The sequence below is a fragment of the Pelodiscus sinensis genome, chromosome 8 (genome assembly GCF_049634645.1).
Source record: "Pelodiscus sinensis isolate JC-2024 chromosome 8, ASM4963464v1, whole genome shotgun sequence".
Classification (NCBI taxonomy): domain Eukaryota; kingdom Metazoa; phylum Chordata; order Testudines; family Trionychidae; genus Pelodiscus; species Pelodiscus sinensis.
The window spans coordinates 1,708,089-1,735,348 of record NC_134718.1 but is presented as its reverse complement, the minus strand read 5'-3'; the positions used below and the strand labels follow the sequence as shown (position 1 = coordinate 1,735,348).

The following is a 27,260-nucleotide window of genomic DNA, read 5'->3' as shown; positions in this document are numbered from 1 at the left end:
CCAGCCAGGCGTGCATCCTCCCTGCCTGCTGGGTAGCACGTGGCCAGACATTCCTGGTGCGATGGGTGCGGTTATTTAAACGGGCGCCGGCAAGAGCCGAGCCAGCGCCCCAAAGAGCACGGTGGCGAGACACAGCGCAGCCCCGCTGGGAGGGGACGACGAGCTCACCCGCCGCAGGCTCCAGGGCACAAGCAGCGCGCCAGCTCGGGGTCAGGCAGAAACAGCCCTCTGGTTCAGCCAGGCGCATCCTCCTCTCAGGAGCATCCGGCAGCGGCTATTAGCAGGCACCGTGGCGAGGATAACGCCGCAGCCGTGCCAGCATGGTGCAGACAAAGTGCTCGACTCAGAACGCCGTCAGGCCCCGTCCTACTCAGGAGAGCTGCCGCATGTGTTTCAATCGGCAGATCGAAAAGGAAGTCGATAGGGCCCCTAGTTTGTAGCTGGGGAAACCGAGGCACAGAGCATCGCAACGAGTTCCCTGAAGTTACCTCCCAGGCCAATGGCAGAGCAGGGATCGGAAGCCAGCGATTCAGGGCTGCACTTCCTCCACTAGGCCGCACTGCCTCTCCTGCAGCAGACGTGCCTTACGCTGTGTTCTGGCCGCAGAGCGAAGAACCAGTAAGACCTGAGCAGCGGGTCTGGCGCTGCCGTACCTGGCAGTCAAACAGGGCGCATACCATGCGCCCGCTGCGCCAGAAACCACAAGTGCCGCGTGCAGGCCCCGGGGTGGAGGCTAGGGCGCTGGGGGACAGGGACGCAGGCCATCTCAGAGCCTGGCGCTGCCGCAGGGCCACAAGAGCTGGGCCAAGACGAAAGGTGCCGCCCCGAGGCAGGGGAGGGGGACGGCTCGTTCCATCTGTGCAGTTAATTAACATCGCTAACGAGTGCAGCTCCCCAGATCAAACCCCAGCAGGGCCCCGCTGCCCTCGGAGCATCCCGCACTAAGAGAACCCCTCAGGACAGGAGAGTGGGGGCAGCACAAGGAAAGGGGCGCATGACAACCAGACAGAGGGACGGACGCCCTGCAGGGAGCCTGGCAGCCCCGGCCATGCCCCGGTCCCTGTGGCTGGCTCACGGGGAGCTGACCCGTTTCCCATCCGGTGTTGTACTGGGCTGGGCCGGGCCGGGCCCCCGTCTCCGGCCAGCACCCGACACCAAGACTGGGGCAGACAGGGATGGGCACCCCTTCCGGGGCTCTTAGCGAAGCACCCAGAGGCTGCTGGTCCCAACCTGGAGCCCAGTTGCAATCTGCAGGGAACCAGGCCAGAGTCTTCCAATGCAGCCATCAGCCCCAGAGAACCCCTGCGAGACAGCCTGCCTCGGGAGGGACACGGAGGCCAGGAGCAGCCGGCTGTCCCGGGGACCCTCCCTCGCGCCCCAGGTTCTCCTGCGGCGGGGAGGGGGCCTGTCGCTGCAGTTCCGCACCCTCCAACCAAGCCTGCGTCCCTGCCCTCTGCCCGGAGCTGGGGGCGGACACCCCTCTGGACAAGCCAGCTGCTGAGGGTGCATGGTGCGGTCCCACTGGCCAATGGCGCCGACCCTGCAGGCATGCCCTCAAGGCACAGGGAGAAAACACCACAGCTGACCTGGCAGCTCCGGTACTGAGTGGCTCTGATCATGGGCACGGGGCAGGCGAGGCGACGCGGAGTCCACAGCAGACCGGGATGCTCTCTCCCCTTAGCTCTGCCCACCACGGACAGGCAGCCGCCTCTGGCCTAGAACACAGCAGCTGATGGAGAGCCCTAGTGGAACGTTCCATCGGTCCCGGCACGGCCAGGCCCTCTACCCCCGCCGCATGAATGGATCGCTCTCTGAAACCCGACAGCCCCCCTCCGCCCTAGCTCCCTCCTTTGGGGCACGGGGAAGGGAGCAGCATGGGATCCCGGCTCCAAGGGCAGCCCCGGTGCCCCGCCAGCTCCACACGCCTGCAGGGGCAGGGCGGGAGCAGGGCAGGCTGCATCGATCGGCCAGAGGGCAGGGCAGGGCCCTGGCGCTCCATTAGCGGCCCCAAGCCATTAGCTGTATTATTTCACCCGCCGGCGCGCTGCAGCCGGCTCTCTGTGGTCACAGCGCTGCCCTGGCAGGGCTCATAAATAACTCGGGGGGGGGGGGGGCAGTGGGGGAGTGCCGGGCCAGGAAGATTTGCTCAAGGAGAGGAGTGGAAACACATCCCCGGGGACGCACATAAGTGGCTGTGAGCCTACCGGTTACTGGCGCCTGCTGCTGCTGGGAGGGCGGGGGGACTCGGAGCAGGTGAGGCGATGGGAGAGGGTGCAGGAGTTGCAGCAGGGGGCGCTCAACAGGCCCTGGACTTGCTGGGGGGCACTGGGTGCCCCCCGGGATTGCAAGTTGAGACACAGGGGGGTGAATAAAGGCTCATCCCACCCCTAAATAAAACCCCGGACCTCGGAACATTGCACAGCTGGGGAAACTGAGGCCCGGAGATGCCGGGGGCGGGGGGGGGGGGGTTATTCAAGGTCACATACCCTGGCAGCGAAGGGAACAGAGCCCAGGTCTGTTCCCACCCAAGTGCCTGTGCTGCTCACTGGGATATGCTGCCTGTCTGTCCGGCCTCCATCTCCCCAGCAGAGATGTGCTTGTGGGAGGGGGCTCTGGCCATATAGGGGGCAGGAGAACAGAGCCCCATGAGCTGGGTGAGGCCCAACAGGGACCGCTGAGCTCCCAACTACTGCCTCAAGGCTGGTGGGTCCCTCTCCTATTGCCATGGGGATGGTGCCATAGGGCCACCACTATCTATCACCATGGGTACCCCCTCCCATCGCCATGGAGATGCTGCCATGGGGACACCACTGTTTTCACTATGGGTACTCCCACCTATTGCCATGGAGACGCCACCTCCTGTTGCCACGGAGATGGTGCCATGGGGCCACCACTGCCTATCACCATGGGTAGCCCCACCTATCGCCATGGCGACAGGAAGAGGCTTTGCCCAGGGCACTGCCCCACTGACAAGGCCGGATACAGGGAGACGCTGCCTGGGAGCAGAGCCCCTTTGTGCAACCCCCTCCTGGGGGGGAGGCAGGGACCACAACAGAGCTGCTCCCCAGTGCCCGGAGCGCCCCTCCAGCTACCGCACTGTGGAGCGGCCGGGATCGAGAACGCCACTTTGGTGGCGGAACTCAGGGACGGGGGCATCCGGTTGCAGACACAGCGCCGAGCTGGGAGCGGGGGGGGGGGTGAAGGCTTTGCTGCAAGCCCCCCCAGGGCACCTCACTGCTAATAACCAGCCCCCTCCGCTCCCTCTGGCTCTGCCACGTGGCTTCATCCCCTGTAAGCAAAGCCGGGTGAGGCCCCAGGACATTGGACTCAGTTTCCAGCCTCGGCACAGGCCCCGGGCAGACCCCCCCATGCCTCAGCTCTGCGGCTGGGGGCACAAATTTGGGAGCCGTGCAGGGCTCTAAGCATCGGCCCGGGGCTGCCCTGCCCGAACCTTTCTTGGGGCTGTGCCAAGCTCCACTGGTCCAACCCACGCCCAGGGGCAGGAGGGGCTGAGGCAGAGGGCAGCACCAACGCGGGAGTGAGGAAGGCTGCTCCGGAAGCTGAAAGCTGGGGGGCCAACGAGGAGCCGGCCCAGCCCCGCCCGGTACTGCACCCCGCTCACCCCCAATAACAAGAGCCACTGCGTGGGGATGCCAGGCTCCGCTGGCAGGACGGGATGTGCCAAAGGCCGAGGCACAGACGGGTGAGCAGCTCCCTGGGGTTGGGGCCGCCCCGGCCAGGCCCTTGGTACGTTCTGTGGGGCCAGGAGGGGATGTGAAGGGGGGAGATGGGGCAGCTGGATCAGCGCCAGGGGATGGGCACGGGGCCCTGCCTGGCTGCAAGGAGCGAGCAGGAAGGGGCTTGGTGCCGGGAGGGTCTATTCGGGGGGCCCGTCCATGGCAGCCCCTGCAGCTCTGCCTCAGGGCCACCTTTACCCCATCTGGGCTGTGGGGCACGGAGCCGGCTCTCAGCAAGGCTGTCCCCGCATACGCCTAGCCTGGCCAAGCGGGTTTGGTCCCCCCCCCAGCCAGAGGCGCGGGCCCCTTAAAGGTACAGACCCCACAGTGAATTGGAGGGGAAATTCCCTCCCCCAATGGATCTCCGGGGCCCTGGCACATCCCTCCAGGCCCTACCCAGCTCGGAGTGCCCTTGCCCGGATAACGGCGACACCCCCACACGGGGGGCAGGACTCCTGGTTCTCTGCCCGGCTCGGTGCTTCCCGGCGGGCAGTGGCTGGCCCCACCGTGTGTGGCTGGCATGGGGCTGGGGGGCTGATGGGAAATACCAGACGGCTTCCTGCCTGCCGGTAGCAGCTGGTCTCTGCCACACCCCCTCCCCCACGGCAAAGCCCCCGCCCAGCTCCCCAGGGCCTGCATGGAACACTAAGGGGAGTCAGGTGGGCGGGGGCCGTGGCCGCCCAGGGTTCCCAGCCAGCGCGGGGCTCTGCAGAGGTGCCCAGGCTGGCCGGGGGTGGGGGGGAGCGGGGAATGTTCCCCGACTCTGGAGCATCTGCGGCACAGTGAGCTGCTCTCCGGACACAGTCCTGCCATTCACAGCTGCCAGAGCCTGGGAGTCGCCCAGACTAGAGAACCACTAGCCCGGGAGCCTGCCACCCGCTACCACCCTGACCATGACTTCCCGCCTGGCACCCGCCACCCTGACCATAGACCTCGCCTGGCACCCGCCACCCTGACCATAGACCTCGCCTGGCATCCGCCTGCCACCTCGACCATTACCCCGGCCTGGCACCTGCCGCGGCAAAACAGAGCAGCTGGACGGTCTCAGACCCAGGTGCCATCTCTGGCCATGCCCACTCCTGGGTGCTCTGCACTCACCATTCTCACTCACTCCCTGAGCAGCTGCGATCCCTGACTGCTGACCCCCCTCGCCCCGGCACTCCCCCCTGCAGGGATTGGGGCACTGGTGCTCCTGTGGCAGGGAGTTCCGCAAGTTGGCGCTATGCCGGGGGAGGAAGTACGTCCACTGATTGCCCACCAGGACGGGAGGGCAATGCCCACCTGTGCACGCACATGGCTCATCGGGGCCTCTGGTGGGGCCGATGCTGCAGAGGGCCCTCGGTGACTCCCCCAGCTCTTCCCGGGATCCTGGCACTGCAGGTTGCCCTGAACTCACCAGGGGTCATGGGAGAGCCCAGCCCAGCTCCCCCGCCTCACCTCACCTGTCCCGGCGGGGCGGGGCAGCGCCCCCAGGGCCTGGCATGGGCTAGCGGGGGGCTCAGGACGCACCCCCGGCACCCGAAACGCACCCCAGTTTAACTATATGGCCCTATCACCCACATGGGCATGGACCGCAGCCCCCAGCCCTCCCGCTGGAGGGACGGACAGATGGACAGCCGGACGGTACGCAAGCCCAAGCCCCCACCCTTCGGCCCCCTTTCCCGTGACTCTTGCGGGGATCAGGTGCCCATCTGCCCTGCCCGGCTCTGGGCTGGCAGAGCGCCCCCGGCCTGTCCCCTCCCACCTGGGCACCGGGGGTTGGCACCTCGCACACTGCCCCAAAGTGCCAGGCCCAGCTCTGCACAGGCCGGTTCCCCTCACTGCCCCCCGGCGTGCCGCAGGCTCTCGCTAGCCACGGCTGCGGGTGACCGGCCCCAGGAGCCCCTGCGCCGCCCCCCGGAGCCCCAGCGCCGCCCCCCGGAGCCCCAGCGCCGCCCCCCGTTACCTTCCAAGGAGACGGGTTCAAAGAGGCCGAACTGCTCCAGCACCTTGACAAACAGAACTAGCACCACGAGCACGGCGACCACCTCCAGCCCTTCCAGGTTCATGGTGAGGGGCGCTCAGGGCATAGCCCCCCGCCCGGCTCGCTCAGCCGGACGCCACCGCGGCGGGGCCACGCATCTCCACGGAGCCGCCAGCACGGCCGCGGGGGCATCGGCCCTCACCCCCCCGCCATGCAGCCCCCGCTGTGCCGGGCACGCGGCAGCCCACAGGCCCGTCCCCCCGGCTGGCGCAGGGCTGCAGGACGAGTGAGAGGCGAGAGGGAAGGAGGCATCGGCGAGGGAGGAGGGCGGGGGGGGAGCCATGCCCTCCCATCCCAATGACACCACCTCCATCGATCTGCTTAATGCAGTTGCTAAGCACACGGGCCACAGCGAGGAAGAGGATCTCGGCTCCCCTCCAGGGACGCTGGGTTAACCAGCCACCGGGGGGGAACGGCTCAGGTGGGCCCCCGGTGTCCCCAGAGGCTCAGTGTGGGGCCATGGACCCCCCCCTCCAGCGCCAGCCTCCGCCTGGTGCCTGCCCTTGGGATGCCTGGCACAGCATGGGGAGGAGAGCAACGCCCCATGGAGGGCGTGTGTCAGACAGACGGCCGGAGCCCGCTGTTCAGCAAGGCTGCCAACAAAATCCAGGAACCCTGCCCCGCCCCACCCCCCCAGTCACCCGGGCTCACAGCCATCGCTCAGAGCAAAGGCCCCAGCTCCCCAGAACTTGCAGTGGCCTGGTTAGGACCCCAACCAGCAGCGAGGGAGGGAGGCGAGAGACGGCCGCTCTGGGCCGGGCGCTCATGGCAGCGGCAGCATCAGAACAGATCCGCAGGTCAGCCTGCCAGCTACGGAGCAGTGCTCAGCTCCCAGAATGTATCTGGCTTGACAGCCACTAACAGCAATGCTGCTTCATCTGCCTGCCCGGATGGCAGCCCTGCAGCAGTGAGTTCCACAGATGAATGGATCTGCCTCCAGGGGGTGCTGGCCACGGGGTTCTCCTCCTCTCTGCCTGCCTGAGCAGGTCGTGAGACCTGGGGATCCCAATTGTTGGCTCTTTGGTGGGTCCCGTTCTTTGTGGCTGTGACCCTGTCTCATGTGGCACCAGCCACCCCTAGGCAGAGGCCACAGAGGGAGTGGGCCTTGCAACCCCCAAGGGCCCTCTAGCTCGGGGGCAGCTGTCCCTGCTGGCTGGGCGGAGGCCATGGAAGGCTGGGGGGGGGGGGGGGGGGGGGGGAGGGAAGAGACACTGACTCAGCTGTCAGCCAGGCTGCCTCAACACTGGGGAGCAGGGTGGACCCCTGGGACTCACTGTCCAGCCCCTTGAACCTCCCTCCACCCCCTGCAGCCCAGTCAGCCTGGCCCCTCTTCTGCCTCCCGGAACAGCCTGCTCTGCCGGGTGGACACCGAGTCAATGGGCCCAGACCCTGGCCGGGGACAGACACTGCTCTGGGATTTGGGGCGCACTCCCTACCATGGGGGGCCAGAGCAGGTGACAACACTGACCCCCGGCCTGGCAGAGCAGGCATGGAGCCAGCCCCGGGCACCTTGGGGTTATCGCCATTTCACAGCTGGGGAAACTGAGGCACAGAGCAGGGGTGCCACGCCGAGCTGGAGAGCTCAGGGGAGCAGTGGGGCTGGGCAGGTGTGGGGAGAGTTCCAGACGGGAGCAGGCGGTGGCTAGTGTGAGGGGAACATTCAGTCTCGTTCTCCTCTTAGCTGAATGAGATCCATCCCTGCAGCAGGGCGTGGGGCTGGGAGCAGGTGGGGGGGGGGGGGGCTGCAGGGCCAGTGGGTGCCCGAGGCCAGGGGGACTTTGGGCAGCAGGACACGATGGCTACCGGGACGCCGACCTCCCCATGGGCCACCTCGGAAAAGTTCTCCCCAGGGCCCCCCGATCAGCATCCACAACGCACACTAGAGAGCCCCGGAGCCCCCCGCCTGCCTGGACAGACCAGTAACGCCCCCGGGAACGCGCGCGGTGGAGAAAGTCGGGGGGCGCACCATCACTTGCCCCAAGTGCCTTCGCCGGGCAGCAGATCACATCCTGGAAGGGGCCACCCGCAAGCCTGCTCTGATCACACATACGGGGCCCATCGCAACCCACCGCGTACCCCCCAGTGCACTAACCACGCCAGGAGCAGCGCGGTGGTGAAACCACACAATCCCCACACGCCCGAAGAACTCACCCAGGAAAGTAACAGACAAAAGCCCCACATCACCGCGGGCCGGGCACTTTTCACAAGGGGATCGCTCGGTATCTGACCTCTCCAGCCGCATCCTTAGAGGGAACTTGCACGTTGTCGTCAAAAGGCGCCTGGGAGCTTAAATTCGTAACTTTGCTAGACACAAAGTCATGGATTCATAGAGGCACTGGAGTTACGGCTCATTACAACAGTAAGAACTTAGGAATGGTCACGCTGGGTCAGATCTAAGGTCCACCAATGCCAGGTGCCCCCAACGGAGTGACCAGAACAGAGAATCATCACACGATCCCACCCCTGTCGCCCATTCCCAGCCCTGACAAACTGAGGCCAGGGGCACTCTCCCTGCCCATCCTGGCTAATAGCCATTGATGGACTTAACCTCCATGAACCTACCTAGCTCTTTCTTGAACCCTGTTAATGTCCTGGCCTTCACAACATCCTCTAGCAAGGAGTTCCACAGGTTGACTGCACTGAGCGAAGAAAAACTTCCTTTTGCTGATTTTAAACCTGCTGCCTGTTCATTTCATTGGGTGACCCCTAGTTCTTATAGTGTGGGAATAAGTAAATCACTTTTCCTTATTCACTCTTTCCACAGCAGTTGTGATTTTATAGACCTCAATCATTACCCCTCCCCCCCAGTCTCCTCTTTTCTAAGCTGAAAAGTCTTCCGTTTTTTAATCTCTTCACACGGCATCTGTTCCAAACCCCTCGGTATTTTTGTTGCCCTTTTCTGAACCTTTTCCAATGCCAATAGATCTTTTTTGGGACGAGGTGACAATATCTGTACGCAGTGTTCAAGACGTGGGCGTCCCATGGTTTTATAGAGAGCCAATAAGATATTCTCTGTCTTATTCTCTAGCCCTTTTTCCATGATTTCTAACTTTCCGTTTGCTTTTGTGCCTGCCGCTGCACACAGAGCGGATGTTTTCAGAGAACTATCCACAATGACGCCAAGATCTCTCTCTTGAATGGTAACAGAAATGTAGGCGTATTAGTCCTGTTTTTTGTTTCAGCTACACCAGCCGAGGTAGCACTTTAAAGACTAACAAGATGGTTTATTAGGTGATGAGCTTTCGTGGGCCAGACCCACTTCCTCAGATCAAATAGTGGAAGAAAATTGTCAACCATATATACCAAAGTTCTGAAATGTGATTTGTCCTTTTCATATGTGTTCTTTTTTTTAATTGTATCCTTTGGTATATATGGTTGACAATTTTCTTCCACTATTTGATCTGAGGAAGTGGGTCTGGCCCACGAAAGCTCATCACCTAATAAACCATCTTGTTAGTCTTTAACGTGTTGCATAGTCCTGTTTTTTGAATGCGCGCGCGCTCTCGCTCTCGTTGAGATTATGTTTTCCAATATGCATTGCTTTGCATTTATCAGTATTTAAAATTAATCTGCCATTTCGTTGCCCAGTCACCTAGTTTTATGAGATTCTTTTGAAGCTTTGGTCTTAACTATCTTTAGCAATTATCCTTTCAAATTTTGCCTCCTCGCTGTTTATCCCTTTCTCCAGACCATTTATGAACCCTCTTATTGTTGATTCAAGTTGGTTCCAGTACAGACCCCTAGCGAACACCACTAGTTCTCTCTCTCCATTGTGAAAACTAATAATTTTATCCTACCCTTTGTTTCCTTGATTCTAGGTTGTATCAACAGGTGTGTTGTAAGCAAAACTCGTGAAGTCATTCTGCCGCTCTACTCTGCACTAGTTAGGCCTCAGCTGGAGTACTGTGTCCAGTTCTGGGCGCCACATTTCAAGAAAGATGTGGAGAAATTGGAAAGGGTACAGAGAAGAGCGACAAGAATGATTAAAGGTCTAGAGAACATGACCTATGAAGCCAGGCTTCATGAACTGGGCTTGTTTAGTTTGGAAAAAAGAAGATTAAGGGGGGACATGATAGCGGTTTTCAAATATCTAAAAGGGTGTCACAAGGAGGAAGGAGAAAATTTGTTCCTCTTGGTTACTGAGGAAAGGACAAGGAGTAATGGGCTTAAAGTGCAGCAGGGGAGGTTGAGATTGGACATTAGGAAAAAATTCCTAACTGTCAGGGTGGTCAAATATTGGAATAAATTGCCAAGGGAGGTGGTGGAATCTCCCTCTCTGGAGATATTTAAGAACAGGTTAGATAGACATCTGTCAGGGATGGTGTAGACAGAGCTTGGTCCTGCCTTGAGGGCGGGGGGCTGGACTCGATGACCTCTTGAGGTCCCTTCCAGTCCTATTATTCTATGATTCCTGTCTTTTAGCCAGTTATCAGTCCTAGAAAGGACCTTCCCTCTTATCCCATGACAACTTACTTTACTTTAGAGTAACTTACTTTCTGGAAATCTAAGTATACTCTATCCACTGGATCCCCCTTGTCCACTCGCATATTGACCCCCTCAAAAAGAACTCTAGTAGATTAGTAAGGCCTGATTTCCCTTTACAGAAACCATATTGACTTTTCCCCAACAAATTATGTTCATCTCTGTGTCTGACAATTCCGTTCTTTACTATATTTCAACCAATTTGCCCGGTACTGACGTTAGACTTACTGGTCTGCAATTGCCAGGATCACCTCTAGAGCCCTTTTTAAATATTGGCGTCACAATATTTCCAGTCATTAAAATCAGCTTCTGTATCTAAAGGACAGGTTACAGTTAATAGTTCCGCAATTTCTTTCAGAACTCTTGGGTGAATGCCATCTGGTCCCGGTGACTTGTTACTGTTCAGTTTATCAATTTGTTCCAAAACCTCCTCTAATGACACCTCTTTCTGGGACAATTACTTCAGATTTGTCACCTAAAAAGAACAGCTCAGGTTTGGGAATCTCTTGGATATCCTCAGCCGTAGAGACTGAAGCAAAGAATTCATTTAGCTTCTCTGCAATGACCTTATCGTCTTTGAGTGCTCCTTTGGCATCTCGATTGTCCAAGGGCCTCCCTGGATGTTTAGTGGCTTCCTGCTTCTGACATACAGGCAGTCCCCGAGTTACGTGGATCCGACTTATGTCGGATCCGCAGATACGAACAGGGATTTTCTCACCCCGGAGGACTGGACGCCTGGTCCCGCCGCCCGCCTCCTCCGGGGCGAGAAAAGCTGCTCCCCGTCTCCCTGCTCTGCTGCGGGAGACAGCAGACCAGGAAGACGGGGACCAAAGCGGCGCAGGACCCGTGGCCGGACCCGTGGCCGCTTCCAGATCAGCTGGAAGCGCCGCGGGTCCGGCCCCGGGTCCTGCGCCGCTTTGCTCAGCGTCTCTCTGGTCTGCAGACCAGGGAGACGCTGAACAAAGCCGCGCAGGACCCGGAGCCGGACCCCCGGTGCTTCCAGCTGATCTGGAAGCGCCGCGGGTCCGGCCCCGGGTCCTGCGCCGCTTTGCTCCGCGTCTCTCTGGTCTGCTGGGGGGGACGCAGCTAGTGCCCCCCTCAGCAGACCAGGGAGATGTGGAGCAAAGCCCGGGGCCTGTGGTAGAGCAGGTGGGGCGCTGCCGGTTGGTCCCACAGCACCGCTCCTTGGCGCTACTGGACCAACCCAGCAGCACCCCAGCTACTCTGCCCCAGGAGTCAGTTTCAGCAGCGGTTGAATCAGGACGCCTGGGGCAGAGCAGCTGGGGTGCTGCTGGGTTGGTCCAGTAGCGCCGAGGAGTGGCCGCGCTACTGGACCAACCCAGCAGCACCCGAGCTGCTCTGCCCCAGGCGTCCCCAAGTTAGCCGCTGCTGAAACTGACCAGCGGCTGACTACAGGAAGCCCGAGGCAGAGTTGCTCTGCCCCAGGCTTCCTGGAATCAGCTGCTGATCAGTTTCAGTAGCAGCTGACTTGGGGACGCCTGGGGTTCTTAAGTTGAATCTGTATGTAAGTCAGAACTGGTGTCCAGATTCAGCGGCTGAATCTGGATGCCAGTTCCGACTTACATACAGATTCAACTTAAGAACAAACCTACAGTCCCTATCTTGTACGTAACTCGAGGACTGCCTGTACTTAAATATTGCTCATGTTTTTTGAGTTTTTGGCTAGCTGCTCTTCAAACTCCTTTTAGGTTTTTCTTATATTTTTACACTTCATTTGACAGAATTTATGCTCCTTTCTATTTTCCTCACTCAAAATGTAACTTTAAAAAGACATCTTTAAAAATTGAATCTCTCACTGCTTCTTTGACATGGTTAAGCCACAGTGGCACTTTTTGGTGCTCTTACTGTGTTTTTTAATTTGGGGTCTACATTTAGGTTGGACCTCTAGTCTGGTGTCTCTGAAAAGTTTCCATGCAGCTTGCAGAGATTTTACTTCTGTCACTGGACCTTTTAATTTCTGTTTAACTAACCTCCTCATTTGTGTGTAGTTCCCCTTTCTGAAATTCAACGCCGCAGTGTTGGGTTGCTGAGGTGTTTTTCCCACCACAGGGATGTTCAATTTTATTACATTATGGTCACTATTCCCAAGCGGTCCAGTTATATTTACCTCTTGGACCAGATCCTGAGCTCCACTTAGGACTAAATCAAGAATTAGCTCTCCCCTTGTGGGTTCCAGAACCAGCTGTCCTTTTCATATGTGTTCATTTTTTTTAATTGTATCCTTTGGTATATATGGTTGTGACTATTTTCTTCCACTATTTGATCTGAGGAAGTGGGTCTGGCCCACGAAAGCTCATCACCTAAGAAACCATCTTGTTAGTCTTTAAAGTGCTACATTGTCCTGCATTTTGCTGCAGCTGCTCCAAGAAGCAGCCATTTAAGGTATCAAGAAACTTTCTCTCTGCATCCCATCCTGAGGTTACGTGTCCCCTGCCCATATGGGGCTAGTTGAAATCCCCCACTATTATCAAGTTTTTATTTTTATAGATTCTTTAACCTCCCTTAGCATGTCAAAGTCACTATTGCTGTCCTGGTCAGGTGGGTGGATACACATCCCTACTGCTATATTCATACTTAGGGCAGGTAATTGTTCCATAGAATCTCTCTGGGTAGTAGTTTGGTTCATTTAATATTTTTACTTCTTCTGAGTCTACGTTTTTTTCCCCCCCACACATAGTGCCCCTCCCCCAACAGCACGACCTGTTTTGTCCTTCCGATAGATTTTTGTACCCTGGGATGACTGTGTCCCATTGATTGTCCTCACTCCACCGACTTTCTGAGATGCCTGGTCTATCAATATCCTCATTCAACACAAGGCGCTCGAGTTCACGCGTCGGATTATTAGGATGTCCAGCGTTTGTGCATAAGCACTTTAAAAACTTGTCACTGCTCAGCTGTCTGCCATTTCCTGAATCTGTCACCCCTCCGTGTCCCCCCACATGACTGGCAGGGTATTAACAGGCGTTCCTGGAAACGTGTGTTAACTCCTTACAATCAACAGCCTGTCCCGCCCGGCATCTGGCTGGGACACAGAGTCGGGCTCCGAGACCAGAGGCCACGCTCTGTGCAGCCCAAAGCTTGACGACTTTCGCCCCGGAAGCTGGTCCAGTAAAAACTACCTCAGCCCCTTGCCACTGTGCTATCCTGGGACCCCCCGGCGGCATTGCACCACCAATCTAGCATCTGCTGGACTCTCTCCCTTCCTACAGCCTGGGAGTCTAGACCCAGCTGGGCCAGAGCAGCCCCCAGGTGCAGCAGCAGCGCTGGCCATGGGGCGGGGGTGGACTCATCGGTCCCTGGCCTGGAGCTGGGACCTGGAAATTCATTGCACTCCTGAACACCGCAGGGACACAGGGAGTGGAGGGAATCCCACCGCTGGCACCATGGGATTCCTGGCAAAGGAGGCAGTGTCCTTGCAGCACCAGGGCAGCAATGCAGAGCAGCAGTGCAGGGTCCCGCAAACAGTGGAACGGCCTGGAGGGTCCGGCCGCGGCCCAAGAGCAGGTGTCCGAGGGGCAACGTTCCCGCTGATCTTTCCCATCCGCGTGCGGAATGCATTTTTTACGTGCACCGACACACATGCAGACTGGGCAGGGGAGTGGAAGGCCACTGGGGGGGATGGATTGTCTAGCGGGACGGGGATACCCGAAAGGGGAGGCAACTGGCAATCTGGCCAGTTTCCGGGGACCCGGGGCCTTCGTCATCCTGACCCTGAGCGATGCCCCGGCCAGACCAAGCCAGAGAGAGGGACCCGCGTGACAGCCCCAGCCCTGCCAGCTCCAACCTCCCACTATGTGGCCTTCTCCTTCCCACCTTGTCTCCTCCCTCCCCCTTGCCCGCTGCCTTCTGGCCAAGACACGGCTGCTGAGCCCATCACCAGAGCCCGGCCCCTATAGCCAGGCCCCACCCAGCCCCCACAGTATGAGTTTGCCAGGTCTTGGGGGGGGGTGGGGGGGGATGTGGCTCAGACCAAAGCCAGGCCCCGCCCAGCCCCTGTGGTATGAGTTTGCCAGGTCTCGGGGGCTGCTCAGAGCCGGGTTCTGGCAGGGAGGCTGCAAGGGAAAGGCAGCCCCAGGAAGAGAAGCTGCGTTTTCTGCCTCTGCTGCTCTTCTCTTCCCTCCCGTGTGCGCTTGCCTTGCTCTGCCCGCTAGGAATGGGAGGCCGACTGCAGCCCCAGCCCAGCTCTTGGAGGGGGGGGGGGGGCCACAACACACAGCCCTGGCAGGCCCATCAGCCCCCGCAGCGGCGTGGCCCCGGAAGGCATCTCCCCTTGCCAGGCAGAGTTTGCTTTGCTCCTGCCCGCCTGGGGGCATATTCCTGGGGCCTGGGGACACAGAGGGGGCAGCAGGTCTGCCGACCTGCTGGCTTCACGCTAGAGACACAAGGCCAGATCCGCCCCCCTCCCTCCCAGCTGGAGGCCAGGAAAACGGGTCCCTCTCCCTCCCCCGCTGCACTGAAACCCAGCAACAGGGTGTCCCCTAGCACCCTCCTTCGCCCCGCTCCAGGCTGTCCTGGCGGAAGGTCCCGGGCAGTTTATCCCTCGGTGCCCAGTTCTCTGGCACGGGGCCCATGGGTTTTGTCCATTTTTTAAAACAGAGGAAGAAGAAAAGGGTTCCTGGGCAAAACAAACGTTTTCACGGACAACGTTCAGCTTGGTTGAAATGCTCCAGTTTTGCCCCCCTCCCCCAAAAAACAAAACATTTTTCAATAAAAAAATCGCCCATTTGCAGCAAGTTCAGAAAGGCGGTTTCCACAAAATGAATTTGTTTTAAACTAGAAACTAAACGTCTGGGGGGTTTTCCTTGAAAGCAAACAACACAACCTCAGCCCGACACCGCAGCTCCACGAGGCATGAAGCGCAACAGGACGTTCACTCTGAACCCTATCAACGACCACTGTTCATCGTAGCATCTAGCTCCCCCCAGGCTCGTTGGTTTCACAGAATCCCAGCTCCCCTGCCTGTCCCGCAGACACAGCATGCCTTCCCAATGGGAGATTTAAAACCAAGATACATCACAGAGCAGCTGCTGTGCTCCTGGAATTATTCATTTCCATGCTGAGTTCCTTAAAACCCCCCGTGTTTAATTTCAGCCTCCTCTGCTGAGGGCCAGAAGACACGGGAGGGAAAGTCTCCTCCCGCCGAGTCCCCGGATCTGCAATGCGTGGCGGGGGGCTTCCTGAAGGGCTGAGCCCGCTCACGCTCGTTGCACAGGGGCGCAGGCTGGGGCAGCCGACGGCAGCGCTTCGCCCAGGCACTAGCTCCCGCAGTTCGTGGGCTGCTCTCTGCACGCTGCCTTGTCCTCGTTAAGCGGCCCCAGTGGGTTCATTCGTGAGGGAGGCTGCGCTGGAACAGCCCGGGCGGAGGAAGGCAGGCTGCGGGCGCAGTGAACATGGCTGGGACTCAGCACAGCCCAGAGCCAGGCCTGACAGCCCCGCTCCTCTGGACTCCCAGCAGGTGGGCGGACAGGCAGACAGACGGCCGGCGGGCCTACAGCTGGGATTCTGCTGCTCCCAGAAGCCTGGGTTTCGAGGGCGTAACGACGCTGATGCCCGGCAGAAGGAAGCGCAGCCCGTCCCATAGGCAGAGAACTAGCAACTCCCATCACACTGATGGCCCTGGGACGGCACCAGCCTCGGGTGACTGAGCCCTGGGCGAGGGTAAATACAGGCTGCCAGGCAGCGGTGGAGCGCCGCGCTAGCGCCCCTCGTACGCACTTACAGGCGTGAGGTCAGTAGCGGGACTGGCACAAGGCCACGGTGTCTCAGAGCACCGGCCCCCGCCGGCTGCCGACTCTGCTGGCGCGTGCTGCGGACGGGGCAGGGAATCCGGAGAGGCCTGGGGGGCACAAAGCCCTCCACGGCCTGCCCCCCCCATACCCATTTCCAGGCCATGAGGTCACAGATGTAGGTCCCACCCCGAGGGGCTCCCCGCCCAGCGTGGCAGCCTGGGGCTGGCGGCGGAGAGCCTGGCACGGAGACGGCGCGAGACCCCTCGCCGGCCACCCCACAGTACAGCTTGGATGGGGGGCAGGGGGGAGAGCCGGGGGGCAGACGGACAGTGCCAGGGACACCCTGGTACAAGGCACCAGCACGACAAGCTGGGGTGCGGAAGAGCCAGAGACGGACGCGCCGGGCAGAACGCGAGGGGACACCGGGGGCTGCCTGCAGCTCGGAGAGGGAGACTCTAACAGTAACGGGGCAGACGTTCCCCTCCCCGCCATCCCCCCCATCTCCATGTGCCACAGACCCAAAGGGACGTTCCACGGGATTCGGGTCCCCAGCCCGGCGCAGACCCAGCCCTGCCCCCCCCCGGCGCTACCTTCGATGCCGCTGAGGATCTTGAAGCACCGGGTGGTGAACCAGTAGGAGAGGAGCAGCAGGATGACGATCAGCGAGGCGTAGAGCAGGCTGTCGCTGTGCGGGGATGGCCGCTCCATGGCTCCATCCCCGGGACCCGCCCGGTGCCAGCGCCCCCCTGCCAGCGCGGGCGTCGGGCCGGGACTCGCCGCCTCCCGCCAAGGGCGACGGGCGAGAGCCGAGCTCCCCGACCAATTACCGGCACCGCTCTCCCCTCACGCGGCGCCGGCTAAAAATAACCGCCCGGCCCAGGGGAGCCCAGCAGGGCGCACGGCACTGCCAGCCGGCCCGGCCCCTTCGCCGGGGAGACCCCAGCCCGAGGCAGCTCCCCAGAGGCCCAGGCGGGCCCGGCCAGTGTGCGCTTAGGTGCTGGGATGGAGGGGGGTCCTCCGCTCCCCCAGCCCCGGGGTCTCCCAGGCCCTCGCCTCTGCATCCCCCCCTCCTACCGCCGGGTCCCGCTTCCCCAGAGCACGGCCACACTGCCACCGGAGCCCAGCCTGACCTCCGCCGACCCGGGGCCCAGGCCCACGGGCTGCACAGTCCGGCCCCAAGTCCTGCTGGAAGGCCCAAGCCCGGCGGCTCTGCCGGGTGGCCACGACCCCGCTGGTGCTCTGGGACGTCGCCTCGAGGATCCCACAGTGCCCCGGGCCGGCTCCCTCTGTCCCCAGCCAGTCGCGTGCTCCCACGGCCCTGCCGGGAGGGTGCTGGGAAGCCAGGGAGGTGGGTGGTTGGGCTTGTCCCTGGCCCTGGATGACGTGGGGCAGACGCCAGAGCTCCAGGCACAAGGATCCTACCCCGGGGGTACAAAGGACGGGAGGCGCTTGAGCCCTGGGGAACAGCCCCAGCACCTGCTCCCCCAACCCGCCCCCCTCACGCCCTGCCCCGGGCCGCCCAGCCCCCTCACAGTCTGGCTTGGGCAGCCCGGCCCCCCCATGCCTCCCCCGCCACGCCCCCCCCCCAGGCTGTTCAGACCCCTCTCAGTCTGGGCTGGGCTGCCCTCATTCCCTGCCCCACAGTGTGTCAGAGACAGACCCACCCTCCCCCACGCAGGCAGCTCATTGCGGATCCAAAAGCGCCTGCGGGAAGGTTTCCCCCAAGGGAGCTGGGGCACCGAGCAGCCAGCCCTAGAGACGGACGATGGGCCCAGGAACAAGGCCGGGGGGGGGAGGGAGCCATGGCCCCAGCAATGCAACCTGCAGACTGAGCTGCGCAAAGCCCCCCCAGGCCCCCGCCCACGTTCAGACCCCGCCGGAGCAGCTGTCCCGCTTTCTCCCTCGGATTTTAAAACAAAGCTGTGAAGGCTCTTCTCCCCCCCCCCCCCCCCCACATCCCCGGCTGCCCCACAGCCCAGCGCGGCCACGTGGCTAGAACCAGCTGATGCACCAGCCGAGCCCCTGGCCCGCTTGGGGCTGGGCGGCTCTGCCCACCCGGGGTGTCGCAGGGAGAGCAGGGCTGGGCGAGCTGCCCCCGAACGCGGCCCCGTCCCGCGCCACCCCCCGGCCAGTCCCATTGGGACGCAGCACCATGCAGGCCAGCCCCCCCCACGCCCGCCACTCGCTGCCTCCCGGCTCTGCCCCGCGAGGGATCCCGCAGCCGGGCCCAGGCAAGCTGCCCTGCCCCCCAGGGGAGCCCCGGCTCTAGGGGACAAGCAGCCACCACCAGGCGGCTCTCCAGAGCGGGTCCCCTTCCCGTGGGGGCCCTGGCTGCCCAGAGACCGGCTCCAGAGCCGCCGGAGCAGCATGGGTGCCGCAGCCCAGGCTCAGCCGCCGCTGGTGGCCCTGGGCACCTCTGCTGCTGGCAGGGGCCTGGCCTCCTCCCGGGGCAGGGCGGGGCCTGAGCCATGCAGCCAGGGGCCGGGCGGACACACAGGTTGGGGGGTTGTTGGTTCTTGGGCTGTGCTCTACCGGGAGAGTTAAATGTAGGTCACAGCTGCTCCCTCCCCGCCCCGCTGCTAATCAGAGCACGTTATTAATCGGCACGGGAGCGGATCCTCCGGGCTATTTTCAGGTGCTGAAGTCAACGCTGTAACCTGGGAAACTGAGTCACTGCTCACGCCCCGTCCTTGGCCCGGACGACTCGGCTCGCCCAGGGGCTGTGCCTGACCCAGCAGCAGCATGACCCCTGGTGCAGCCAGGCCCGGGGACCGATGCCAGCCGCAGCTTTGCCAGGGAGCTGAGCGTGGGATCAATCCCCAGCCAGCCAGTCCGGACAGGCGGCAGAGCCGTTCATGGCACAGGCAGCCCCCACGGGGGAGGGGGCAGTAGGACGGGACACGGGGAGGGTTGGGGGTGCGGATGCCCAGGGGGCCCCTGGCAAATAGCAAATCTGCAAGTGGGGGGCCGGAGCGGCAGAGTGGGCAAGGGGGGGTTCAGAGAGGGGGTGGCCTGGGGACCCCCGGAGAATTCCCTGCACTGGTCCTCGTCCTGCTGTCACACCCGCAGGGCGCCACCCCCCATGCACGGACCTGGCAGGCTCTGGGCCCAGCTGCCTGCCCCATGGGCCTTCCAAAGCAGCTTGAGATTCCAGCCAGGAACAGAGACGCTGTGAGCCCATCTGGCCTGGCATCCTGCCTCCTCCCAGGAGCGGAGCACTGGCACATCCACTCTGCTGTCCCTGGCACTCTCTCCTAGCCGGCACACGGCTCCAGAGCCCTCCTCTGGGGCCGGCCCACAGCAGCAGAGTTACAGCCCGGCCCCGTTCCTGCACGGGGGGCCCTCGCAGCCCAGCCAGGCAGGCATGGGGAGCAGTGCTGCTTCGGCCGCCTGCCCAGCTGGTCTTCAAGCTGGCAGGGAGCTGGCGAGACCCGGCTGCCAGCCAGAGGGAGGCTGGGGGTCCCTGGCCCAGGGGTCACGCTACACCCCGCGGGGTCTGCAACGGCTGGGCAGAGATGGCAGCTGTAGTAAATTGAGGGTCAGTAACGTGGAGTCAGCAGGCCTAAGGCCTGCAACACGAAAACACGAAGCCCTGACCCCCACGCGTCCAGGGTGCGCTCATGGGGACGTGCCCTGTCCGTCCCCCCCCCCCAATCACAGCCTGCCGCTCGGGCAGGGGAAGGCACCAAAAGCCTCCCTTAGAACTACAGGAAACAGAGCAAGGTGCCAAGGCGACACCTCCAGCGGCCCTGCCGCCAGCTTTGGGGGAAATGGGCCGTGAGCCCTATAGCCCTTGGCAGGGGTGTGACTGACGACTCCCAGCATTGGTTGCTTTTGCAGGGCTGCTGCACAGGGACTGGGTGTTTGCAGAGAACTCTTCCCCGGTGGCTTCGTTCTGTCTCTGCTTTAACCCCTAGGCATTCCAACCCTCCTGCTAGCTCTGCAGGCTTGACTCACCTGGGGGCTTTGGGCACCTGCCCCCATCCAACCCAATTTAAAGGCCCCCTCCCCCCCACTAACTTGGCCAGGGAGCAGCTGTGCCCAGAGAACAGGTGCGCCAGGTTAACCCAGTGCTGAAGTCATTGACTTGGGCCAGCAGGCGCTCGGGATCTAGGGCTGGAGAGTGGGGGAGAACCAGAGTCTTAGCCGGATTCAGAGCCCAGCCCCATGGCTCTGGGGTGCGGAGACAGGACCTGCAGGGGGCAAATGCAGCCACAGGAACAGGCTTGGAGACACGGACTCCTGCAACCAATCGGACACGACCCCTCCCTCCTCTTCACGGGTGTCTGGCTGACCAGCCACTCCTCTGCTTTTCCCTTCGGCCCTGACCCGTAGTTATAATTTGATAAGCTCTTTATCACGCCTTCCGCCTGTTATCTGCAGTACAATGCAATTCCTTGTACTCAGGGGCATGGGCCCCACTGTGCTTAGAAACCATGCTGCTTAGGAATATGCATGTAACCTGTGGAATATGTGGGAGGTGTGAATGAGAAATACCCAACCAAAGGCAGTTTAGGATCCGTGACCTTTTAAGGCAGATTAAGACCCTGCAAACATAAATTCATTAACTGAGAAGGGGCCAGAGAGAATCTTCTTCCCTCCCCCCCCCCCCCCCCCCCGGGCAAGATGTAAGATCACAGCAGAAACCTGGGACCGGCCCAGAGAGAGTAAAGCCTCCTGCAGAGCCGAATGGATTTCCCAAGGAACGTCATGGGTGAGGCTCCAGGAAGCTGACACCAGCCAGCAGCGAAGTCAGAAGTGATCTACAGCGCGCTTCCAGCCTGCCTCCGAACTGCCAGCAGGACTGAAGTGAGTGTCACTTCGCTGTCAAGAATCAGTGCCCATAAACAACTCCAAAGCAAGCCTGCTCCGGCCCCCGTTGTCTGGGTTTGATCCTTAGCAGCGCAGAGGAAGTGCAACAGCTCCAAGCCAACTGAGGTGAGACTGGCAACCTGGAGTGAGGCAGGTGGAGTGAGCGAGCACCACGGAGCCAGCTGTGTCCATCCAGCTGGCTTTAACCCCAAGAGGAGTCTGAGCGGGTGACCTGCTGGTCAGACAGGCTGGCTGCATCGGAGAAGAGGAAAGGACCCACGATTCTCTGCAGAGATGAGAGGAGACAGCCCAGCTGTGTGGACAAGCACCGTACGGCCCAACCGCCGGGTGAAACACCATGTTAGACAGGCCCCTAAGACGTCTGTGAGCCTGGAAGCCCAGGTTCCAGCCTCCTTCTAGGGTTGGCTTTTATCTGTCACCTGATGACCCCTTATTCTCGCTTTGATTTGTTTCTCTCCAGCCCTGGGAAACAGGAGACACACCTGAGTGCCGTGAGTGAAGGGAGCCCTGGGGTGTCATACCTCCCCCAAGGCAGCAGCCCAGCCTACATCACGGTATCAGGAAGGTAAGGGACAAGGAACAGAATAGCCAGACCCACGGTCCAGCTAGCCCAGTGTCCGGTCTTCTGTTCAATGCCAGGTGCCCCAGAGGGAATGGCCATGGTCAGAACAGGGAATTATCAAGTGATCCCTCTCCCATCACCCATTCTGACAAACAGAGGCTAGGGACACCCTTCCTGTTCAGCCCAGCTAATAGATTCATGGAGGTTAGGTCCCTCAATGCCTATCTAGCTCTTTTGAACCCTGTTAAAGTCCTGGCCTTCACCACATCCTCTGGCAAGGAGTTCCACAGGTTGTGCACTGTGTGTGTGTGTGTGGGGGGAAAAATCTTCCTTTTGTTTTAAACCTTCTACCTATTAATTTCATTTGGTGACCTCCTAGTTCTTAGGTTGTGGGAGTAAATAACTTTTCCTTATTCACTTTCCACACCAGTCATTTTATAGACCTCTATCACATCCCACCCCCCACTTAGTGTCCTCTTTTCTAAACTGAAAAGTCCAAGTCTTTTTAATCTCTCTTCATATGAGGGATTTGGAATGGGTCCCATAATTTGTGGCCCTCTTCTGAGTTTTCCAACACTACGGTATCTTTTTTGAGATGTGACCACATCTGTACACGTTATTCAATATGTGAGCGTACCGTGGATTTATACAGAAGCAATACGATCTTTTGTCTGATTCACTATCCGGTTTTAAAATGGTTTCTTTTTTGCTGCACATGGAGTGGATGGATTCAGAAAACTATCCACAAGGACTCCAATTTCTCTCTCAAGTGGTACCAGCTAAATTAATCCCCATCATTTTATACATCTAGTTGGGATTTTTTTTCCAAGGTGCATTACTTCACATTTATCAACATTAAATTTCATTCGTCATTTCGTTGCCCAATCACTTAGTTTGGGGAGATCCTTTTGAAGTTCTTCACAGGCTGCTTTGATCTTAACGGTCTTGAGCAGTTTGGGATCATCTGCAAATTTTGCCCCCCTTGCTGTTTACCCCTTTCTCCAGCTCACTTATGAGAATGTTGAACGGGATTTAAACAGGACCCTGACCAAAGAGAGAAAGGAGAGCAGCAAAATACACACCCTGGACTTCAGAAAAGCAGACGGACTCCCTCAGAGAACTGATGGGCAGGATCCCCTGGGATGCTAACATGAAGGGGAAAGGAGTCCAGGAGAGCTGGCCGTATTTTAAAGAAGCCTTATTAAAGGCGCAGGAACAAACCATCCTGATGCGCAGTAAGAAAAGCAAACATGGTAGGCGACCGGATTGGCTTACCAGGGAAATCCTTGGCGAGCTTAAACACAAAAAGAAAGATGACAAGTGGAAACGTGGACAGATGCTAGGGAGGAGTATCACTATATTGCTCAAGAACGGAGGGCAGTAATCAGGAAGGCGAAAGCACAATGGGAATTGCAGCTGGCAAGGGACGCGAAGGGGAACAAGAAAGGTTTCTACAGGCATGTTAGTGGTAAGAGGGTGATCCGAGAGGGGATGGGACTATTACTGGATGGGGAACTTAAACAATAAATCTGGTAGCACTTTAGAGACTAACAAAACATGCAGATGGGATCAGGCGCTTTCGTGGGCACAGCCCACTTCTCCAGGGGACTGTTTTTCCTATTACATTCCAGGAAATAGCTTGGCTTTCCCCTTGCTATTTTTTACCCACTGCCTCCCCCCCCCCCCCCAACCCATTTATTTTGGTCCTGGACATCCAACACTCCGGTCAGCTGAAAGCTCCTGATCCCATCTGCATGTTGTTAGCCTGTACAGGATAAACAAACACAAAACCAAGTCAGGCAGCACTTTCCAGACTGACTCGGCTACTCCCTGAAGCTGGCTGAGGGAGGGAAGCTAGTGACAGCTGATGTGGAGAAGCTGAAGCACTCAAGGCTTCCTTTGCCTCTGTCTTCACGGACAAGGTCGGCTCCCAGACGCCTGCACTAGGCAACGCAGCATGGGAAGGAGGTGGGCAGCGCCCAGTGGAGAAAGAACAAGTTAGGAACGATTTAGATCCATGAAATCCGGGCCCATGGCCAAAGGCTCCTGTGATGTAGGGTTGGTACCTTGCTGGTTGCTAGGCTTGGGCTGTGGGTGACCCCCGCCGGCTGCACCACGGCCCAGCAGAGTAGCTGGTGGGTCAGGTAGGTAGCCTGTTGTACTGGTTACCTCCCAGGGAGAGGAACAAGGGGAGGAAGGCGAAGTGCGGCCCTGGCTGGGGGCAGGGCTGGAAGTTGGGCAGTTTCTGTCTGGGATCATGGAGGAAGCAGCCTAAGCAAGGGGCTGGGATTTAGGGGCCCAGTCTCCATCTCCAGGGGGGCTGAGGCATCCTAGGCCTGCCCTGGAACCAGATTCCATCTGTGCTGTACCCTGGAGAAGCAATAAACCCCCCCTGTTCTACTGGCTGGGGGAGTCTATTCGTGCCATTCCGGGGGTGCAGGAGTCGGGGGAACCCCAACGCGCCGTGTCAGCTCCACAATGACTTTGCTATTATCTTTGCAGACTCATGGAGATGGAGAGAAATTCTGGACAGTTGGAAAAAGGCAAATGCAGCGCCCATCTTTAAAAAGGGAAGGACGATCCAGGGAACTACAGACCCGTCAGCCTTTCTTCAGTCCCCAGAAAAATCATGGAGGGGAAAGTCATGGCTCCTTCCCCACTCTGGCATGATAAATGCAGAAGTGGGGGCCAGCAAGTGTACCCCAAAGCCTTATCTACCAGGCTTTGGGATAAAACTTCCCCCAAAATCTTAAAAACCTAGATCTTGGGAATAAAACTTCCGCTGTCACCACCCAAATGTTGATAAACAAACCAGGGGAAAGATCATTTGGGAAATCTCACCCCTAACATAAGTCAGGGCACACTATTAACCAATGGCAGGTTAATAAAAGGAAAAGAAAACTTTTATTAGTACAACAATATTCCTGTTGCAAGCAGAATGACTAGATAGGGAGGTAACAAAAATATACTCCTGGAGAAACTCCGTGGGCCTAGAACTTAGTTACAAAGAAAAGCCAAAACATCTTTTAACCAGTGCCAGATCTCAGATCCCATACCCCATCCTTAAAACAATAAAACCTAACGAAACTACCTAAACTTTACCCTACTCACAGAAAATGAAGAATGGTGTCTTGGAGAGAGAGAGATGCTTGTCCCTCTCTGTAGCTGCAGAGAACACACCAGAGACACAAAAGGAGAAAGGAATTTGGGTTTTTTTCCTTTGTCCCAGTTTGAAAGTCCCACCTACATTCCTACTGGACACTCCACCTGGCTAGGTGTAGTTAACCCCTTAATCCCCAGGCTGCTGGATAACCCCCATAATCATGACAGGGATCCTCAAGGAATCCATTTTGAGGCACCTGGAAGAGAGGAAAGTGATCAGGAATAGTCAACATGGATTCACCAAGGGCAAGTCGCGCCTGACCAATCTGATTAGCTTCTATGATGAGGTAACTGGCTCTGGACATGGGGAAGCCAGTGGCTGTGATATACCTCGACTTTAGCAAGGCTTTTGATACGGTCTCCCACAAGATTCTTGCCAGCGAGTTAAGGAAGTCTGGATTGGATAAATGGACGGTAAGGTGGACAGAAAGCTGGCTAGACTGTCGGGGCCAATGGCTAGTGACCAATGGTTGATATCTGGCTGGCGGTCAGTTTCTAGCGGAGTGCCCCGAGGTTCGATTCTACAGCCAGTTTTGTTCAACATCTTTATGAATGACCTGGCCGAGAGGATGGATTGCACCCTCAGCAAGTTTGCGGATGACACTAAGCTAGTGGGGAGAGGTAGATACGCTGGATAGGGTCCAGAGTGATCTAGACAGATTGGAGGAGTGAGCCAAAAGAAATCCAATGACGTTCAACAAGGACAAGTGCAGAGTCCTGTCCTTGGGATGGAAGACTTCCAAGTATTGTTGCAGGCTGGGAGCCGACTGGCTAAGCAGCAGTTCTGCAAAAAAGGCCCTGGGGATTCCAGTGGATGAGAAGCTGGATATGAGTCAACAGGGAGCCCTTGTAGCCAAGAAGGCTAATGGCATATTAGGCTGCATTAGGAGGAGCATTGCCAGCAGATCCAGAGATGTCATTATTCCCCCTTTATTGGAGAGGGTCCAGGGGAGGGCGACCAAAATGCTGAGGGGACTGGAGCATAGGGCCTATGCGCAGAGGCCAAGGGATTTGGGTTCGTTTAGTCTGCAGGAGAGAAGAGTGAGGGGGGGATTTGAGAGCAGCCTCCAACTCCCTGCAGGGGGGTTCCAGAGAGGCTGTTCTCAGTGGGGGCAGAACAAGGAGCAATGGGCTCAAGTTGCAGCAGGGGAGGTCTGGGTTGGAGATTAGGACAAACTTTCCCTAGGCGGGTGGGGAAGCGCTGGGCCGGGTTCCCTAGGGAGCGGGTGGGATCTCCATCCCTAGAGGTGTTTCAGTCCCGGCTTGACAAAGCCCTGGCTGAGTTGTCAACCATGACAAACCCCCCCCGCACTGTGCCGAAGCAGCCCCGTCTCCCCGCTGCCCCCCGCCAGCCCGCACCGGCCGGCTTTGCCAGGAGCTGTCGGGCAGGGGGCTGGTGGCTAGTCGGCCAGTCGCGCCAGTCCCAGCCCGAGTGGAATCGCGGTTAAACTGGAATAAGGAGCTTTATCCTGCCTGCATCGATCCAGACGCCCCCCCAAAGCAGGAACGGCCACATTCCGGGCAGCTCTAGGCCACCGGGTTAGGCCCTGGGCCCCCCCCATTTACCGGCGGAGGCGCAGGTCAGTAGAGTGGCCACGGCCTGCTAGGGTCCAAGCCAAGCGCGCCTCTTCCAAGCCAGAGCTCGCCGGCCCGAGGGCTGAGCGCAAGGGAAGGGGCCGCTGCCTCCGGCGGGAGCACCTCTCGTTCCAGCACGCGCTGGCGGCAGGCGACGGAGCCTGGCCAAGACGGCCCTGCAGGGAGGCTGCTGCCCGGCTGCGGCAGGCCAAGGACAGGGCGTCGCAGCCGCACCTCGGCTCCGGGGGCCACGTGACGGACGCGCTTAGGGCTTGGCCACATGAGGCCTGGGGGCTTGTCCCCGCTGGAGGATTTACCGAGGCTTTTAATGCCGGGGCCCGGGGTCGTCCAAGTCGCCACATCCCTTCAAAAACTAACACCCCCGTCGGAGCACGTCCTGCTGCCTCGGCCGGGCAGCTCGTCGTGCAGCCTTCGAGCCACGGAGCGTGCGGACGGCAGGGCACCGCCGCATGCCAAGGCAAGAGGCGCGGCAGCAGCAGCCCAAGCAGAGGCCGGCTGGCCACACGAGGGCACCAGAACCTCAGTGACGGGCAGCGTGGAGCGAGCGACAGCCAACCAAGTGATCTTGGACCAGGGCCCCGCTCCAGCTGCAGAACCCCAGTGGGGGTGCCAGGCCCCCCCACCCCCCTCCAGGGCACAGCTGCAGGATGGAGGGCCAGGATATTGACGCATGCCACAGAGATTTCTTTACACCAACACCCACCGGCTCACGTTCCGTGCAGCAGGGTACGCGCCCCAGCCCGCCCCGTCCCCCTCCCCAAGCAGCGCTGGTCAACACAACACCCGCCCCCGCCCGGCAAGGAGAACCCGGGAGACGGGCTGGCTCCCAGCAGGGCGGGCTGCACGGAGGAAATGGACGCGCCAATCCTGGGACGATCCTGAGTTAACACCCGGTGAGGATGGGCCAGTAGCTAGGGCACCAGCTTGCGAGACGGGGTGGGGGGTGGGGAGGGAGGGTCCATCACAGAGGCCCTCTGTGACTTTGGGAGGGTCACACGGCAGCTCAGTGCCTCAGTTTCCCCAGCTGCTCAATGGGGATAAGAGCCCCGCCCTGTCGCGGGGGGCAGCGTGAGAATGAACACTCCCCAGCTCACACGGCGCCCAGAGACTCCAGA

General features: G+C 59.6%; 1 protein-coding gene across 3 annotated transcripts in view; it reads right to left on the bottom strand.

Annotated features, from left to right (window-relative positions):
* The window catches only part of KCNIP2 (potassium voltage-gated channel interacting protein 2), an 84,803-nt gene that overhangs the window by 27,835 nt on the left and 29,708 nt on the right, over positions 1 to 27,260 (bottom strand). The window contains exon 1 of one of the 3 annotated variants that reach the window (XM_075934505.1): positions 16,583 to 17,354. The exons of the other annotated variants lie outside the window; for them this stretch is intronic. Coding sequence (XP_075790620.1) covers positions 16,583 to 16,700 — 118 coding nt within the window. The 5' untranslated portion in view covers positions 16,701 to 17,354. Of the gene's footprint in view, positions 1 to 16,582; positions 17,355 to 27,260 lie in introns of those variants that run through there. 3 annotated transcript variants of the gene reach the window in all.